The sequence below is a fragment of the Vidua chalybeata genome, chromosome 3 (assembly GCF_026979565.1).
Source record: "Vidua chalybeata isolate OUT-0048 chromosome 3, bVidCha1 merged haplotype, whole genome shotgun sequence".
NCBI lineage: Eukaryota > Metazoa > Chordata > Aves > Passeriformes > Viduidae > Vidua > Vidua chalybeata.
The window spans coordinates 77,812,420-77,832,525 of NC_071532.1; the positions used below are offsets into that span (position 1 = coordinate 77,812,420).

The 20,106-nt window shown below is 44.0% G+C and overlaps 1 protein-coding gene across 3 annotated transcripts; it reads left to right on the forward strand.

Annotated features, from left to right (window-relative positions):
* Nucleotides 1-1,488: 1,488 nt before the first annotated feature.
* Nucleotides 1,489-19,421, forward strand: CNR1 (cannabinoid receptor 1). 3 transcript variants are annotated; one of them, XM_053938889.1, is made up of 4 exons: nt 1,489-1,633; nt 8,770-8,862; nt 9,304-9,360; nt 14,273-19,421. In XM_053938889.1, exon 4 carries the CDS (start codon nt 14,334-14,336, stop codon nt 15,753-15,755), a length of 1,422 nt encoding a protein of 473 aa, XP_053794864.1. In that variant the 5' UTR covers nt 1,489-1,633; nt 8,770-8,862; nt 9,304-9,360; nt 14,273-14,333; the 3' UTR covers nt 15,756-19,421. The 3 variants fall into 3 exon arrangements, with proteins under 3 accessions (XP_053794864.1, XP_053794866.1, XP_053794863.1); XM_053938888.1 differs by lacking the exon at nt 1,489-1,633 and adding an exon at nt 4,221-4,303; XM_053938891.1 differs by lacking the exon at nt 9,304-9,360.
* The last annotated feature ends 685 nt before the right edge of the window (nt 19,422-20,106 follow it).

Sequence of the window (20,106 nt, forward strand, 5' to 3'; positions counted from 1 at the left end):
TGATCTTGCAGACTCGCTCTGGGACTTGATGCAGGGAAAACACTGGATTGTGAGAATGAGGCTGTGCTCCTCGGCAGATGCACTGTGGTGGATGGAGCCTGGAGATTTTGGTTGCCTCAGATCTTGGGGGCCCAGCTTGAGAAACCTTCAGGAGGAAGACCCACTGCAAGATGGCAGGCACATCTTGAGTTGGACACCCCTAAAATACAGCCACCTGAGACCTTTAATCATCACTTGTGAAGAGCTGAGTGTTTTTTTAACCTGATAAACAAGGAGAATCGCATATTTATCCTCCGTGCATGGATGTACCAGTTCAGGTAAATGGTTGATGGACCAGTTAATGTCTTTAGACACTATGTCAAATTATAAATATTTATTACGTTTCAGTATTAATTCGTGTGAAGACAAATACATATGTATGACACTGCAGAGGCAGAAATACACGATCAAAGCCAGCTAGATATTACAGTGTTTAGGAACTGGCTGCTGAATAAAGCTCAGCTTTCCAGTTATGCCCATTGCCTGCCCACTTTTGGAGCCATTTCGCCCCTCAGAGATGAGGGAATCCCCATCACTTCTGAGGGCTGCCATGACGGTTGTCGTGTAAGCTCGAAAACACCGAAGGCGGGACTAGGGTACTGAGAAAAAGGGAAATAAAGTATGTCAAAACGCTGGTATTCCACAGGAAATACTGGGACGGGGAAAGGACGCCCCACGAGGGCAGCCACAGCCGCCAACCTCCCGCAGCCCCCTGGGTGCGCGCACCCCGCGGCCCCGGGGCGAGAGCGGAGCCGGTCCCCGCTGTCCCCACGCGGTGCGGGCGGGTGGCGGGGCCGGGCCGGGTCCCCGCGGCGGGGATGCGCCGTCCGCCCCCCCGGGCCGGAGGAGGCGCTGCCTTCCACATTGGCTGGGGGCCGGCGCGCCGCCTCTCCCGGCCCCGCTCCCCCGCGCCCGGCCGGGGGGCGCGGCGGCGGAGCGCCGGCACGACGGGGCTCACGGCCGGGCAGCGCCCACGGCCGGCGGGGCGCGGGGTGGGGCACGGCCCGATGCGGACCCGCTCTCCGCCGCCCGCCCCTGCGGCGCTCCCCGGTGTTCCCATGTCCCTCCCCCGGGGCGAAGTTTGGCCAGCGCCGCCTGTCCGCCCCGGTGCTGCCAGGGCCGGGACAAAAGGCACACACTGACACGTGATGGGCGCCGGGCTTCATAAATGGGACCGGAGCGGGGCGGAAGGCGGGGGGGACGCAGCGGCGGCGTGTGCCGGAGCCACGCCGGGCGCCCGGCGGCTCCTGCGCTGCCTCCCCGCGCCGAGGCGGCGGCGGGCGGAGGCGGCGGAGGAGGGGGCGGGCGGGCGGCACATGGAGCGGCGGCGGCGGCGGGGCGGCGGAGCCCGCCGTGCCGCCTGAGCCGGGCGAACGAGGGCGGCGGTGGTCGGAGAGGAGGCGCCGAGGGGAGGGAAGCGAAGAAGGGGAGGCAGCCGCGGGGAGAAGTCTCCCACCTCCTCCTTCCCCTCAGCGGCACCGCCTCCTCGGCGCTCCCCAGTGCTGGGGTGCCCGGGTGGGGCGGCGCTCCCGCTCCCTGCCGGGGGTCGGCGCGGCCGGAGCAGGCGGGGAACGCGGCTGGTGCCGTGCGGAGGGTAAGGACGGCGCGGGCGGGGAGGGGGCAGGGGAGGGCGGCGGGTGCCCCCCGGTCGGGGGCTAGGGACCCGTCGTCCCCCTCAAAGTTTGTTGGCGGCGTGGGTGGGAGGGGGGTTTTCGGGGAATGACACCGCCTGCCCCGACGGCGGAACGGGCGGAGGGGAGGCGGCTGCCTGCGGAGCATCCCTCTCCGCGATCCGCCGCCGCGTCCCGCGGCGATCGCGACCCACGCTGCGGCGGGGCCGGGGACCGCGCGGGTCTCGCCTCTGCCCCGGGCACGGCCCCGCGCCGCCGCCTCGGGCGGCTGGGGCCAGTTGGAGGTAGCCCGGGGGCCACCCGGGAAAAGCCGGTGGTCCGGGGAGCGCAGTTCGGTTTCGCCAGCCCGGCCGGAGGAGCGGGGACCCGGCGGCCGAGGGGAGCCCGGCAGCGGGCGGGGGTGCGGGCGGCTGGTGGCCTTATGGTTAACACGCGTTTGTTCTTCTGTGCGCGGAGCCGGTAGCCTCCCGGGCTCCCACAGGACCTTATCTGACATCGGAGGTTTTTCCTCTCGTCCTGACCCACTGGTGATTTACAGCGGGTGGCATTCAGCCCGGCTTTCCTGTGCACTTTTCCTCTCAAAACTCTGTCTTTGAGGCTGTAACGGAAATAAAAGGCGGCTCTCAATTTTGCGCGCAATGATGTTCTGTTAAAAAATGTCACTTAGTCGTCCAGCATCCTCAGAATATCAGTAGGGTTTGTTTTTGTCTGAGATTTGGAAGTCTGGGGGGGGAAAGAGCTGAACAAGAGTGAGCCTTTTAAACTTCACGCAGTGTTTGTCATGTGAAATCTTCATCTGTTGAGAAATAATTTTGAGTAACCAGAAGGGCTTATTTCAAATGGGCATCTTTTTTGTCTCAAAGACGTCGGCAAATCTCCACTGAGAATACCCCTGGATGAGGTATGTACCAAGCCTTTGGTAGGAGAGAGCTCATTACTGTGATTGCAGTTTGATTAAGTAAAATGGTGTCAGAAGATGAAATCCGTAGTTTTCCTTCTTTCTCGAAAATTGTCATCGCTGTTATTTTCTGTATGGCAGCAAATTAAAACATTAAGAGTTTTGGCACATGTTTTTGTTTTTTTTTCAGAAGATAAAGGGACATATATAACGTAGATCCAGATAGCAAAATTCTCCTTGAATATCTACTAAGGTTAAAAAAAACAAAACAAAAACAAAAACAGTGTAGCTTTTTGAACCTGCTAAAGGTGTAGTAATTTTCCCCCTTTTTTCTTGGATGCATCGTGTTGTTTTCATTGTTATTGTTCACCCTTTCTTAAAGGAATATGGCATTCTCTGCTGGGGGTGGCATTGCTGTTAAGGCGAAGAATCAGAACGATACTGAATATGGTGTTTAATAACAAAATGTACAGCATTGCAAAAATTACTTGACTGTGCTTAATTATTTTTGTATTACACCTCATACCAACCACCAGCATGGGTTTTTCCTTCTCAAGAACAGAAAAAAGCCCTGTGACTATAGTAGGAATATTTATTATGCAGGCAGAGTTTATTAAATCAGTCATAAAAGAAATGAACGTAACATCTTTTAACAGTTCTGAAGATGAATGTGTAATTCCTGATTTGCTTGAGGTTAAAATTAGTTTTGTAGCAACGAGTAACAGCTTTGCTTTATTATCTGTTGGTCTTTGGAGTAAGAGGCAGAACCATTTGAATAAAACCATTTTAAAGCAGAATTCATAAAAACACTAATTGTTTTACTGAGCCAGCAGGCACCTATTGCCAGAAGGGGAAAAAAAAAAAAGTTGGCTAGGTGAAGAAATTGACTTATTTGCTGAGAATTTAGCTGATTGACCATTCTGTGATACCTATACTCACAGGGATGGAATCAAAATACCTATAAAACTCGAGGTGAAGGTGGAAGCAGGTTGTAGTATTGCGAGGATGAGCCGGTGGATGCCTTTGATCCTGGCTGTTCTTTGATGAATGATGTGAGCTCAGTTGCATAAAGGACCCCGTTAAAGGCTTTCATGCACTGTAGAAGGACTGACAGGTCTTAGCCAATGCAAACCTTTCTTTAACTTCCCCTATTACAAGTTTGTGATTGGGCAGCAGAAGTTTAGAAAGAAATAACTTATTTTTTTCTTTTCTTTTTGAAGCCATTTTTGACTTTCAGCCTTTAATGTGGCCATCTCAAAGTGCTTGCATCCCACTGGGAATTTTGGTGCTGAAAATGCTACGCACTAGAGAGGGAGAGCTAACATGGTTTTCTTTTCTATTGAGGTAGGTGAGGAGACTAAGAATCCAAACTCATATATTAATTTAGGATTGCCCAAGATTTTTATGAACGCATTACCATTCTTGATTCTGCAGGTCTCATGCACTGTCTTCCGCTCACCTAGTTTCTCTAATTCTGCACAGTTTAAAGAGAAATTACTGTAACTTTTCAAATGCAAACTTTCTGACCTCTCTAGTCATATAGTCACCTACCTAGGCGTCTGCAGAATTCATTTTTCTCAATGGTGATTGTTCTTAATTTCTTTCCAGATGTCTACTTTGTCTTTATGTGACAGTCCTCATGGAACAGTAAATTATTTTTTTGCTGCAATTTCCAAAATAGTTTAGGCTATGTAACATGATGAATGTTCAACAAAACCACTCATCGACCATTTAGGTGAGAATTTGGAGATTTTTCTCTTTTCTAGCAGCAAATTCACAGTCTGCCGATGATTTAAAATTTGTACTGTGGGCGACCCTAACATTGGGATTTGGCCAAGTTCAAAGCAGCTATGCAGATGGACACACAAGACAGAAGGCAGAGGGAAATAGACCCTTTTAATCATAACAAGGCTGCTCTTGTTTTCTTATCTACAGTGGAAATGCATGCAAGTCCCTTGTACCTAAAAGCAAGCTTGCAAATGTGCCAGAATAGGCAGCAAGAGCATTTGTTATTAATGCAAAGTTAAAAATGTGACAACCTGTCTTCTCAGTACTGCTCTGTATGTCTCCATTTCTAGACTGACACTGTACTGCTGCCAAAAGTGCACATCCCATCGCTGTTGGTGGGATAAGGATACCCCCACAAAACTCACACCATTTGAAAGTGTGTGGCTTTGTTAATGACTGCTGAAACCAGCTATGACCTGTCCTTTTGAAATGGCTATAAAGACTTATAAATCAATTTCTCGTTAGAAAGAACTTTTTTTTCCCCCTTTTTCCCGAAGGTGCCATTGTTGCCCGTGAAAAATGATTGGGTTTGCAACATAAGGTCGGAGCACATTTTATTCTGTCATTTGTGCCTCATGCAGGGGTATTACAGTGATGCACACCCCAAGCTCGGTTCTGCCTCTCTTCAGTAGGAACATCCTTTCTTGGTGATTTGGCCACATCCAAATTACAGACAAAATAGGTATTTTGTTAGGTGAAGGTTAGTATGATGTTCACTTCTTATACCTTGGCTGGACTGTTGGTGAAAGTGGATGTTTTATACAATCCAGATGTATTGTTTGTGTAGATTGAGGCTAGATGGCATCAAATAGTGCCTCATCCTGTATTAACCTCTTTTTTGTCAATTATGTATTCTTAAGAAAGATGTGTTTACTCACTACAAACTACTGAGCAGGAGCAGGTCTGTACTGTCAATTCCCTTTCAGCCCTCGCTGAAGTTTCCATCTTTCTGCATTTTAGGAAACATTTCAAAGTTTATGTTTAGGATCTTGAGGGGCTTCCACCTTCCTGTTCTCCTGAGTATGTGAAACATGCTCTCAGAAATCACTGCTCTTAGTTAGTTGTACCTCTGTTTTAAGGAATGCAGCACTGAAGTCCAGACTATGTACATGCCTGGAATATTGCGTGTCATATGTATATATACATGCAAAATAACTTTTGCAGGATCTAAGTGACAGATATATTATTTTTAGATTCTTGCTTTTAGCCAAAAAGGCTGTGTATAAGGGGATTCAGAAGGATGTTCAGCAATCATCTTGCCTATATTTTTTGTACCTACACTTGTCTGCATGTACTCTAGCACTTGAAATTTGGGTTTATGGATAACATACTGCAGGGTTTGTGAGACTTCAGTTTTTCCTCTAGGCATGTGGTTTTTTTTTGTTTATATCTATTTTTAAGTTTATGCATAAAAGTATACCTATATATATAAAGTCATAATTCATCCCTCAGTATATTTTAGCTATTTTTCCAAGTCTGATGTAATATTGGTTGGAGTCTCTCCACAATTTGTTGTTCTGCTACTTAGATATCAAATTCTACTGTAATTCTTTTTCACTTCTCCTCTTCCCTTCCTCTCTCCTTTTTTTAAAAAAAGAAAAGCATCTGCATATTTCAAAGACATACACCATTGCCAAGCAATCTGGTGTAGTGGCTTAATATGCTGGCAAATAATTTCACAAGTTATTTGTGTGTGTGAAGGCAGTATATTTGAATATCATTATATTGTGAATGTAACTATGAAGACAGTTATCTGAGCTTATTTAAATCTTAGGAAAGGCCAGACAGCTCCAGAAATGAAAAAATGGTTTTCATTTTTTAATTGGGAGTGCTTATTTTTTTCCTTTGCTAATGCTGGTGGCATGGGACATCACGGTTGCCAAAAGCCTTTTTGTCCTAGCTTCTGAGCATTGCCAATACTTGATGGCCTAAAAAAAGTCTTCAGGAGAGGCAGACTCTTGAAGACTGAGGTAGAAGGGATGTTGCTTTGCAATGTGTTGCTGGACTTCTGTGCACTAACTTTTTGTCATTGCCTGTGAACCTCTGGTGTGTTTGTCCACTGTATGGGTCACTCAGTGGCTCCATTTGAGCACTCTCTTCCTTTCCACCTTTGAAGTCTGTATTCTGTATGTCATTTTCCTTAAGCAGTTTGATTTTTGTTAATGTCCCTGGCCAAATTTGCTCAGCTAACAACTCCTGAGTGTCCCCAGCCTGGTCGCAACTGTCAGTGTGTACAGTGCTCTCCTTTTCTCTGACCTTACCAAGGATGGCTTCTCAGAGCCCTCTGCATCTTTCTTTGTCATTTGAATACAGATCAGAAATGGACTTTCAAAAGAGCAAGTCATTGCCTGCAGAGCGAGCAGTGGATCTGTTCTTTCTTTATGGTGAAATCTGAAAAATCCCACTAGCTTTATCTTTCAGCTTATGGAGGTGTCTCTGAAGTTCACACAGCTCAGAAGAGGAGGGAGGCTTTCTCTCGTGAATTTTCTTCTCCACCTGATCTGCTTTCCTCCAGCCTATCACAGAGGCAATTCTTCTCTTTCTCTAAAATCTGTATCTCTGCCTCACTGAGGAACTTCCACTTGGGTCTTCCTTTCTTACCTTTCTCCACTTTGCTCGCTTGGAGATGTCTTATTCCCAGTATAAGGACAGTAGTTATCCTTCCTCTCTCCTAGCAATCCTTACCACACCAATAACTTAACCCACATTACTATTGCACTCGGCATCTAAACTTGTTAGAGCAGGTTTGTTGAGGGGGGATGAGAAGGCAGACATATACTCTGTGCAGTTACGAGAATTCTCCCTGGAGCCTGATGTTTTTGCTATCTTTCTGTCTCTAAACCTCACTCTTTTAATAAAGTTCACTAATATCTTCTGCTGCAACAAATTTGTGACCTTCTGTGTTCTGTTCTGGCCATTGCATGGAAACTATTTTCTAGGAGTGGTTCTCTCCCTCTCTCTCTCTTTTCTTCCTAATAAATGTGGTTTTCCTCCAGTTTGATCCTCTAGACATTACATTCTTCTGGAGGCCTTTAGCATTTAGCATCCAATGGAGTCTGGTCTTTTATGTCCTGCTCTGTTGTTTCAAATGACTTTTCTCCCTTAAACTACACGTTGTGTACTAAGCTGCCATTTCTTCTAGGTACTTCCAGGAGATTGAGTGTTCAGCCCCTATCTCTTTTGCACCTGGCTGGGCTTCCCTGTCTCCATTTAACATTTATGTCAATTCTGCTCAGCAATAAATGCCTGCACCTTTTGGCATTAGAGAATGGCTAGAGAAGAGGCTGGAAATGACGGGATTTCTGTTGGAATTTTAAAATCTGAGATGAACTCTTTTGTGAAATACTTTGAGAGTTCAAAATTAACCAGCTTCCACTCAGTTCTCTTCAATTTTCTTTAAAATGTAAGTACCACAGCATTGTATCAAACTTTTCATGTTACCTGTTCATTCTGCTTTATTGGAAAAGAAGAACAGAACGCCCTTCATTGGAAATTTAGTCCCTAAACTGGAGCTGATTTTAAGCAAGTAACCAGGTCACGATTGCTTCACTGTTTCTTTTCATCTGAGTCTTTCATACTTCAGCAAGACTCCTCATCCCCTTTCAAAATTCTATCTTTAGATGAAATTAAGACAATATGAAGTAAACTGTGGAAGATCTTTAAATCTGCAGTTTTACAATAGCCACCTCTGCCTTCCATCCCTTCTCCCAAAAGCTGGGCAGAGCAGGCAGCTCTAGTTTCCTGTTAATGTGACCCTGGTGGTCCCCTTGGCTGGTTTGTGACTTCAGTACTTCATCTTGTCTACAACTTGGTAGGAAACGTGTTGTATAAGGGGTTGTGTTTTACAAGCTGAGGAATTTTGGGTGACCTCAGGAGTTCTAGAGATTTTTCACAGGCAGACAGGGCAGCTGCCCCCGCTCTTCCTCCTCTGCATCTCTGTGGGATGCAGGAGGTACATCCTTGGTTTGGTTAATTCAGAGGAAGGGCTTCAAGCCATGCCTCTCATCAGGCATGTACCCTGCATCTTGGAATATCAGTTGGTGTCTTTTTTTCTGTGTGTTTTGCTCTCAGTCCAACATGGAACAAGTCGAGCAGTTCAGAGATGGGCAGCAGAATGTAGAGGTTGCCAGCATGCTCACCTGGCTCACAAAGAGCAAGGTTTTGGTCCTTCCCTTGCATCAGAAGGAACAGGACTTGCTTTCAAACCTCTATGATCTTAGACACATGTATATGCTCTGGCTGTTTGGGACGTAAGGTGCAGCCTCCTTTTCTCTGTACCTGCAAATCACCTGTGCTAAAACTGGCACACACATCTTGCCAACTTTGGAGGGAGGAAATAATACTATTTCTTTTAAAAATATTGTCCATCACTACTTAACGCCCTGTTTTCCCTCTTGTTTTGTTTTTGTTCAGGTTGTCAGCTGCTGGATGCTGGGGGGTGTCACATAGGAGCTATTTGCCCACAAATTGGAACAGCCCAGCCCTTATCCTGCTAGTGTGCAAACGGTATGTTAATTAACACAAATAACCATGTAGCTGTGCCTTCTTGCTAATTAAGGTTCAACTTGCCAAAGATATGATCATGTTACATAAGAACAAAATTGGGTTCATTACTTGCATGCCCTAGTTTACCCCATAGCTGATAGTGCCTTGCTGTATCTAGAAGATAACATCCCTAATTTGCTCCTTTCCTAGCGTCTGTGCTCTCCTTCCTGATCCCTCACACAGAGAAAATTCTGACTGAAATGAATGCAAGTTTGCCTGAATTAGGACTGACAGCATATTTGCCATTTTTAGCCTAGGAGTAGCACAGTTTTGGAGATGGAGTAGTAAACCAGTAAATAGGATAGTGGTAACATTGCCTTCGCATTCTTCTCAACATGTGTTTTTTCCTTACTGGTGTTACTGAGAGTGCCATTTCTCAGTCTGCACATTTCTTTCTCCAAGGCTTGGAAACCTTGTTCTGTCCTCGAAGCTGTATTGTCCATCACCATATGGGATAAGGTAATTATTAGCTATATAAATTTTCATTTTATAGGACAGTTCTAATTCTAGAGGGCAACAGTTACCGTGGTAGATCTCATTTCTCTCACAGTTTTACAGCTGACTGCATTTGAGTGTAAATTACTGCTGTTTCTCCTGTGGTAGTACTTTATGGACCCAGTTTGGGAGGAGTCCCAGTTATTGGGCACTATGCAAACTTATCAGAAGATAATGCTCTTCTCTGAATGACTTAGAACCTTATAAGGTATAAAGAAGGAGAGTGCATTTGTATATTTTTATGCATTCAGAAATTGTTTGTATTTTTCCTACTTGTCCTTTAGCCTGTTCTTAATTAAGTATGATTATCATAGAAGAAACATATAGACAGAGAGATCAAAATATTTTCTGAAATGTAAGCCAAAAAGGTTTGATTGTGGATTTCCCTTTCTTGTTTTGATTCCTTTTCTTGCAATGTCAACATTTTTGCAGCTATCAGTATCATCATTGTATTGCTCATAATTACTTCCAAGGAAGAGCATAAATACTCACTCTTTCTATTCAGGCTATTAAAATTGCTTTATCAATCATCCTGTTTTGAAAATTGTAACAAACTCAGCTCTTTTTGTAGGCAATGAGTAAAAACTTTCCAGTTCTCCTTCTACCTCAGAACAGCAGGAGAAGATAGGTAATAGCATTTTAATGAAGTCATATTCTTGTTCCCCAAGTGAACTGGTCTTGTGGACCAACAAGAAGTCCAGAGGAGGTATAATTCTCCCTGTTGTCCTTGATGATGAGTCACCAGCCTCTTAAGTACTATATATTTTTTATTTTGCCTGAAGTGTATTTACATTCTGATATCCAAGCATTTTTTGAGCCTATCTGTAACCACACAGTGGAGGGCACTAGTAAGGCTTGCCCCCTCAACTCTTCACTGATTCTTTCACTTTGAAGGCAGAGCCTTACAAAGTTGTGTCTTCAACCTTCAGGTGATGTTTATCAGCTCATGTGTTTGATCCCTGGTAAAGCAGGTGGGGAAAAGGGCCGAAGGAAGTTGAACGTGTGTGGCTGCAGACAGCTAAGCCGGGAGTTTGTCAAAGCCACTCCATCTAGTGGCAGTCACTTCGCACAGCTGGTCTCGCAGCTGCCCATCAGCAGCTGCCAGATGATGGGAGAAAGGTCTAAAATGGTGCTCAGCTGTGACTGGTCTGGTCTGGTCTTCAAGATAAAAGATCCTTGAAGTTCTTTTCTGTTTTTTAATTCTTATCCACAATCATAATTCAGTACTTGCTGTGAATTGCTGCATGCAGTTGTGGAAATACACGAAAAATTTTGAGTGTCACTATCGGTGCAGCCTCTCCTTCACATTTAATCAATGTTTCAGTCTTTTAAAAGGTGTTTTAAAAATGAATGAGGTAGTTGAGCTGAGAGCTTTGAAAACTCAAAGAAGTTGGAAGAGTGTATTCTGGCAGGGCAGGAGAGTTCATGGCAGAGCAGGGAGGCTCTCCCTTACTGCCACGCTGCCTATGAGGGGAGCTTTCTGCAGCACACAGCTGTCACTCCAGCCCCAGGGAGAGAGGATGAACCTGTGTGGAGGACACTTCTTCCCTGTGGAAGCTCTGAGAAGCCAGAGGGGCTCCTGGAGTATTTCATGTGGACATGGTCATGGCTCTTGGGCAGGTTAAGTTTGGATTGTGTTGGAGCCAGCTGCAAAGAGCAGGGTGGCTGCATGGTGTGGGATGTGTGTTTTCCTGGTGCTGCCTGCTCACCACTCCAGATTTGTACAGAAATGCTCAGAGCCAAAATGTGTGTGGCACTGGCATTGCTTCTGTCACTATCTTTTCTTTCTATGTCAAATTGTGCAGCACCTGTGACCTGGTATCTGCAGTGCCAAAGACCCAGTCTTGTTTTCACCAGACAGCTATGGAAAATCTTGCTGAGCTCTTCAGTGCATTTTAGTAGTGAGCTTATACTGGGATAAGCTAGTATCTAAATTAAAACAAATGAATTTCCTGTAAAGTGTAATTCCAGATCAGGCAAATGGTTGTTTTACTGCAACTTTAATAAAAATCAACTGCAGCTTGAATAGGTGCATGCACACATACTGCTAGAAATTTCCAATTAGAATATTCCCAGCAGCAGACAAAACCGAAATGAATGTTAGCAGCATCCCCCAAAGCCTAAACTACACTACTAATGAACTCCCAAGTACTCTCAAAGAAAACTCTCTTTGCAGAGACAATAAGGTGAAAATTACTGTAATAATCTCAATGTAAAAATACAGAGGAAAAAAAAATCATTGGCATTCAAAGTAAGACTTGCCTCTCCTGATCCCATTAACCATGTTAGCATAGCATATGCATGCATAGTGATATTGTCACATAACTCACTGCCACCTTCAAAAGAGCACACAAGAATCCGTGTTCTTTCATTTGTATTTCAAATAAAGGTAGGGGTTGCATGGCACCTAATTCTGACAAAGTCTGTACTTGACATGACTCCAGCAGGGATCAGCTACCTCATAACAATTTGTTTGTCTGTCTAGCAGAAGTGCTCAGTTGAATACAATTTATGAAGCTTTCCTCAGACATAATCTTCTCGACATGGGGCTGTGGCTTTCCTCATTAAAATGGTTCTCTTCTGTCAAAAATAAGCTTGAATAGCGGAGGATACCACAGCAACCTTTACCTATTTACAGAACTACTTTTTTATTTAATATTTTTGGGTAGTTTTCAAATTAATAACACATAATTTTTCACTCCTGGTTGTAAAATGGTGTTAACAATACCAAGCTTAAAGTTGCCAGACTTCGCCCGAAGCAGATTTATCAGCAGAGTCATCCTTGCGGCATGTAACATCTGCAAATTCTCTCGGAACAGCTATAAAACAGAAAAGTACCTTCCATATTAGATGATTGCTGTTCATTTTTAATGTATGCTTCAGTGACATTTCCCTCCCTCACTGCTCACGCCCTCAAAATTAAATCCCTTAATACTGTCTGTCTGTCTAATAATTGTTATTTGCTGAGCAAACTGTCTGCAAAAGCTGACTCAGCCAGTATATTTTGTGTGTTGTGACTATCCCGGTAAGGGTTGTTTGTACTCATACTTTTTTGCAGCATTGGAGTTGCAGTGTCTTCTGAAGGTCTAAGTTCATATATTCCCTTTAATACTCAATGTCCAGGCCTGCTTAATAAAAGGCAAAACTTTAAAGAGCTATGGAAAAAGTCTTGAGTGTTTACAGGCTATAAGGGCAGTATAAATATATCATCAGCCAAGTGATGTCTGCTTCTTTGGAAATGCTCATGATTTCATGTATTTTTGAGTACTGCTATTGTTGTAGAGAGGCATTCTTTTCTTCTTTCCTACAGTTTTCATGGGAAAAGAGAACAGTGGTACCTACTGTGCATGTCTTCTCTTTAGGAGTTGAGGTGATCAGTACTCTGATTTTGGCAGATAAACTCTTGTAACCTTTCTGACCATTTATTGTCAGTTGTGTAAAGTGAACAGGTTAAGTCATTACAAGCCTATGTACTGGCATCTGGGATTTCTTGAGTGCAGCAATTTCCTCCATACTAAAAACAAGAAGAAGCTTAGTTTGCTCCTGTTGCTGATTAATCATCGAGATGTCCCATAGCAGATGTAGAATATTTGTAGCCCACAAAATGAGTGATTCTGGCTCTTATTTGTATTCAGATCACTCTTATCCATTGAGGTGGTGGAAGGGGGCCCTAAAGCAGATGTTCAATCCATATTCAAGGCATTTTCTATTGGCAAAGTAATATAAAGGAGTATGGCATAACAAGAGCTGTAAGACTTGTCTTATATGTTGATGCATGCTCACGTGCTGAGGGTCCTCTCCCAAGGCAACCCTGACCAGGAGTTGTTCCCCACAGCTAGTCACCATCTGTGAGCAAAGGCTGTACTTGACAGATCTCAGAGACTGCTGGCTACTTGGGGACATTCTGCTGGGTCCCCCCAGTTTTGGAGGGGACAATGTTTTTGAGGGTGTCCCCAGGGGTACAAGTTACATTACAATGCTTGTCGTAAGAAGCAGTAGCTCCTGGTTCCTTTTGCCTGGAATTTTGGCCACTGCTTAAACTTGGTGCTGTGTTTATCCAGGCAAACTTGAACTGCCCTGACTGAGGCTTCTGGTGTGTACAGAGCAGATCACTGATTCTCTTACTGACGTAGCACAGCTGGTCACCTTGCCTGAAACTGTGGACAGAGCTGGGTAACAGCTGGGTAACCCACCTCACTCATATTACTCAAACATGCCAGTACCTTAGTTTGCTTAGGAGAAGGAAGGAATAGAGTAATCTTTGTATATGAGTGTAATTAAGCTATATATTTATTGATCAAATACCTTGCCAATAAATTTGCAGTAGCAAATTCAGGATGTTAATAGAACTCAGATTGCCATAGCAGGATAATAAGAATATAGAGGCATATTGGGTGAACTGTGTGGTATGGAGTGCATGGCTCTGTCCCTGTTGCCTCTCTGTTGTCAATTTTACAAAACTCTCAAAGAAGCTGGTGACTCAGTTTAGTGCTGCTCCTGCAGTGGCACTTGGTATTATCTAAATGAAGCAAGCCCAAGGAATATTGGTCTGCAAGGTGCTTTGCAATCAGAAGCTGAGAAAAATGTCTTTCTGGTGGAGCAGCTCATAAGGTTTTGATGAGAAATGAAAATTTCTTTCCTGTGAAACACTCAATTCCCTGTTTTTCACATCACTTCTTAGTGTAATTCAGTTTTAGTGAAATCCAGGTGATTTCTCTCTAAGTGCTCAACCCACCCTGATTTCCCACAGTGGCAATGTTAGACCTACATTGAATACCAGAGAAAGGTTGATTTTGTTTGACACAGTTCAGCTAAGTTGTCCAAGGAGTTTGTCTCCCTGTTTATGTTAATGAAGTCTGATCTTTTCCCCATATAGGACTTCCTCTGATGCATTTTTCCATCCCCCAAGTATCTCTGAAACCAACAAGACTGGGGTTATGAAGTCAATTCTAGATGGCCTCGCAGATACAACTTTCCGAACAATCACGACAGATCTCCTTTACGTGGGCTCCAACGATATCCAGTACGAAGACATGAAAGGCGACATGGCATCCAAGCTGGGGTACTACCCCCAGAAGTTCCCTCTTTCTTCCTTCAGGGGTGATCCTTTCCAAGAAAAAATGACTGGAGGAGATGATTCCCTGTTGAGCATTATTCCCTCAGAGCAGGTCAACATCACAGAGTTTTACAACAAGTCCCTGTCCACTTTTAAGGATAATGAGGAGAATATACAGTGTGGGGAGAACTTTATGGATATGGAGTGTTTTATGATCCTGAACCCCAGCCAGCAGCTGGCCATCGCCGTGCTGTCGCTCACCCTGGGCACCTTCACAGTCCTAGAGAACCTTCTCGTCTTGTGCGTTATCCTCCACTCCCGAAGCCTCCGGTGTAGACCCTCCTACCACTTCATCGGCAGCCTAGCTGTGGCCGACCTCCTGGGCAGTGTGATTTTTGTCTACAGTTTTGTGGATTTCCATGTTTTCCACCGGAAGGATAGCCCCAACGTCTTCTTGTTCAAACTGGGTGGAGTTACAGCCTCCTTCACCGCCTCTGTAGGTAGCCTTTTCCTCACGGCAATAGACCGGTACATCTCTATACACAGGCCGCTAGCTTATAAAAGGATTGTTACCCGACCAAAGGCTGTCGTAGCATTTTGTGTGATGTGGACCATCGCTATCGTAATAGCCGTTCTTCCTCTGCTCGGCTGGAACTGCAAAAAGCTCAACTCTGTTTGTTCGGACATATTCCCTCTCATCGATGAGACATACCTGATGTTCTGGATCGGGGTCACCAGCGTCCTCTTGTTGTTCATTGTCTATGCCTACATGTACATTCTGTGGAAGGCACACAGCCACGCTGTTCGCATGTTGCAGCGAGGCACGCAGAAAAGCATAATCATTCAGTCGACGGAGGATGGTAAGGTACAGATCACTAGGCCTGATCAAACTCGTATGGACATCAGGTTAGCCAAAACCTTGGTCCTTATCCTAGTGGTTTTAATCATATGCTGGGGCCCTCTCCTCGCCATCATGGTGTACGATGTCTTTGGGAAAATGAACAAGCTCATCAAGACTATCTTTGCCTTCTGTAGCATGCTCTGTTTGCTGAATTCAACAGTGAATCCCATCATCTACGCTCTGAGGAGCAAGGACTTGCGACACGCCTTCCGCAGCATGTTCCCCACCTGCGAAGGGACCGCGCAGCCCCTGGATAACAGCATGGAGTCTGACTGCCAGCACAAACACGCCAACAACGCGGGGAACGTGCACAGGGCTGCCGAGAGCTGCATTAAGAGCACAGTTAAGATTGCCAAAGTTACCATGTCTGTCTCCACAGACACAACTGCTGAAGCGTTGTAAGTCAGAGACTTCTCAGTGTTGTGAAAAAAGGAGTTTAAGTTTAAAAAAAAAAAAAAATTAAAAAATGAACAACAAAGAAAACCAAACCCATGGCTTAACATGTTTGTACCCTCCTGTAATATTTTTTGGTTTGTCATTGTAAACTGAGCAATGATTGTGTTAAGAGCATTACCATCAGGCAGTTCTTCAGGTTTTACAATTAGGGATCCTAGCTAAATTTTCACAAGTTTTTCTCAAAAGGTGATTACTGAATAATAATGTTTCCTGAAAGAGGACGGAGAAAATACCAGATTAGCAATCATTCCTTTGGGGGTGTGAAGAAGAATTGTGAAACCTAATTGAAAAATAACGCGTCCTAAACCAATACCATCAAGTAAGAAAAAAAGCCTTGTGATCATGCTGTTCATTTCAATGTGAAATGTATTTCATGTCTGTAAGTAATAGGAGTTTCTGAATTTTTCCAAAAGCAGCAGTGCTGAGTTTAGAGGTTTTGTAAAATGTGTCGTGTCCCGTGAATTGTGTGCTGTTTTATTATGTGTTATTGATATTTGTCTGATTAAACAAAGTGATAAGGTAGAATTCCGTGGAAATAACGTGAAACGTGATATGTAAACCCCATTGAAAACACTTACTGTATTTGAAGAATTCCTATGAGATATTTTGGAAATTTTACACTTTTAGTGGTCTTCTGTGGACTTAGAGGAGAGGCTTTGTGTTCTTCTACTAAAATTATTTCCCTACTACCTTTTACTTTCATATGCATATGAGACTAACAGCAACAGAGGAATAGAGGAGGAATGTGAGAAAGGAATGCACTGGTTCAGACTTTTAAATACCACTGCGTTTATGCAGAAGGATTATTTTTGGTTGCACAGACTACTGCCCTACTCTTGGGCATTGCCTGAATATGAGTACTGAAAAGCAAATATTTGGCTCCTTTAATGGGCATCTGGTTTTAAGCCATGTGCTGGTGTTGGACCACTGAAGACAGCCTGTGTCAGACTCAATGTGCGATGTTATCACTGTGCAGTCAATGTATACTTGAAGTGTGTCACATTCCTGTATCCCAGGTCTAAGCAGATTCAGAGCCTGAGATGCCAAACTCTTGTCTTTCAGAGGAGGAAATATTGTCAGACTTAGACATTTTCTTACTGTGTGAGCGTGTATATAAATAAATATCTGTGTGTGTACGTGTGTGTGCGCGTGTGTGTGTGTGTGTAAGTATTCTAACCAGTGTGAGTCATGGTAGCATAGCTAAGATAGGACACTGACCAAATGTAACTGTATTTCTTGTTGCACGCTTTGCACACGAATTCTGTTTCTAAAATTGAGTTCTTCCAATTGATTACTGGTGAAAGTACCATATTAAGAACATCTTGATCCACGCTGAAGTGTGTATCCATGTGCTAAAGGAAGCAACCTTTCAGTTGCACTTGAAAATAAAGGGAAATGAGAGGTAGAGAGCATGGAATGAGCCCGCATTGACAAATGATGCAGCTGTCGATGGTGTTCCTGAAGACTGAGAAAGCCAGGGGTAAATTGTAGTTTGTTTTAAGGTTGTGAGTATTCAAATCTGATAGCTTGCATTGAGGTACGTCTCTCTGAAACCACTGACAAGGTTTGACACTACCAGGAAGAAGTTACTGAAGGAAAATAGTGACTCTGTTCCATGGTGGGACAGTTTTTGCAGCCTGGGACTGTCACAAGGAACATGCTACGAGAAGTCTTTGCAGCATGGATATTCTGTGATTCTGTTCTGAGTCATTAGGTCTGGGATCCTCTACACTGCTGCCATGATTTTTCAGACTGTTTCCTCACCCTGCTGTCTGATTTCTACCAAAATAGCTGAAAACGCAGCTTAGTTCTTCAACTGCCTGGCACTCAGTGAAGCAGGGGTGACTTTCTCTGTGACACAGGGCAAGTGGAGCCAAATCCAGACTGCCCTGCCACCCATCCTTGTGCTTAAGTAGGGAGAGAGGGGGGCAACAGCTCCGGGACTCTGGCTCCCTTAGCACAGGCCAGAGCAGCTGGCTGAACAAACACCCAGCTCCTTACAGCCAGTGGCTCTGTGGGGGTGTACATGGCTCCAAGTTTAGGCTTGGTGAGGGGTGGCATGTTTTAAAGATAAGATTGGACCAGGTGAGGTGCTGAGCAACAGCTGAAAGAGACAGGGGTACTTTCCTCCTCCATCCACCTCCCCTACAGCTTACCTGTGTGATGGGACAGGGCACCACGCTCTCAAGGGGCCCACTGCAGTCAGCCAAAACCAGATTGCAGAGGATTCCCAGAGGATGTCAAGTCCTCCTGAAACATCTTTCTTAGGTTTAGGTCTAGTCCATCCTAAAGCAGTCCTCTTGGAGGAGTGGGGGAAAGCCCATTTTGAAATGTTAAGGGCATTTTAAGAGCCATTTTTGAAACTGTCTTCTTGTGAATTAAATGCAAACTTTGTGGAATTTTGTTGTGCATTCAAGTTCTAAATTTTACGATAAATCATGGGACAATGGGGCTGTCTTGGCACTTCACTTGGTGCTTACTGATATAATAAGAAATAGCATCCTGTGAAATGTTATCGTCTATCATCAGTATCTTCATTTGCATAATGAGTTTTTCTAAAGCTCTGGGAACTGCATCGGTTCACTTAGAACCATTTATTAAAGAGTTGGCAACAATTTCCTTACATGTTGCACAGTAAGTAGAACCATTCGTCCATTAGAGAAATCTGCTGCCATTCCAAGATAAGCTGTACTTCAGCTTTAGGTATTCCTAATTTGCAGTTGGCTACCTTCACTTAGTGATAGCACAGCCAAACGATACTGTGTTCCACAGCCACCCACACAATCATCATCATCATTGTCATCATCATCATCATCATCATCCACCCACCACCTCTAGTTGCAGTTCCGTGTCTGTGTACCAACTCCAGGTGTCACGTATCTACCGAGAGGAGCATCTATGTCACACGTGTGCAGAGTTAGATTCTTGACAGTCTAATTGTATATTTGTATGATACAATCTCCTCAGTGCTGTGCAATCACTATTCACATCTTGCACTGGCCTTTCGATGAAAATTTTAGTGTGTCTGTTGTGAGATAGCGCGTTCTACCTGCTGGTTTTGGGCTGAATGTATGTAAATAAGTGATTAAAAAAAAAAAGTCATCTGTACAAGCAGTGGCCTAAAAAGTCTGTAATTGTGGACTAGGAACATTGTTGAAGTTGCTGTGACATCTCAAATACTACCTTTGAATAAACTGTTTACAGGGTCTCTTGGGATGCTTTTTCACAGTGAAAGGAAAATTTTTCCTTGTGATAATATGAGGTAAAGAAATCACATTACCTGAGGTTTTTATTTCCAGTGTTTCGAAGTGGAGAACATAACTCTTTATTGTCTGTAAATCTAACATTATTACTTCCTCTTAGAAGAGTATTGTATCATTAGATGTTTGTTTGAGCTGGTAACATTCTTGCAAATGTTGCAATATTTTTCATTAGCAACCTGTATAATAGTTTGTACACAAGTACTGTTCAGATTGTCATGAAAAGTAGCTTTGACCATTTACTTACCAGTAGCAGAATAGTATTTCTGTAAGATTTCCAGTGTATTCCTACCATATCATATTTTATTTCTATAATGTAATTAAACTGTTATTTATTCAAGGAGAAAAAGTATTCCTCTGCTTTTTTGTTTTCCACATTTTGAGGTAACTGAGGAAGCCACGTGATGATGCTGCCTCATCCCACGATCTGGTGCTCTACGTTTTGTTTATAAGTTTGTCTGTCAGATTCTGAAACGACTGCTTAAACAACTTGACAACAGGTTGTCAAGCTTTGTGGGTTTTAATTGTACGTTGATATATTTGAAGGAGGAGGTAGATCATATATTTTATATTTGTGTATCCAGTACTATGGAGACAAGAGAAATGACAGTTCAAACTGAATCTCCTGTTTCATTAAGTAGGCAATTTCCCCTTTCCTCAGTATTAGCCAAAATGCAATAAATTCCTTTTGCCTTCCTCAGATGCATGTTAGCTCAAAGATGTCACATTAAGACAAACCCGTGTACTTCAGAAAAACAAAACACAACAGAAGAAAGGAATACAAATTAAAATAGTGCTGCCAGCAGCAGTGATGACCTAAATTAGTTATTGGGGGTTTAAATGTAATCAAAGATTTGAGACAAACAAAGAGTTAGTCTAGTTTTTGCCTGTGCCAGTGGGGACAGAGTTGATGGGTGTAGGGAGTGGATGATGAAGTGGCCCAGGAGGGATTCATTGAAGCAGTGCAGAGAGAGCAGGCTCAGCCGTGCCACTGCCTATGAATCACATTAAAGTGCTCCCACTGCTGCTCATCCACA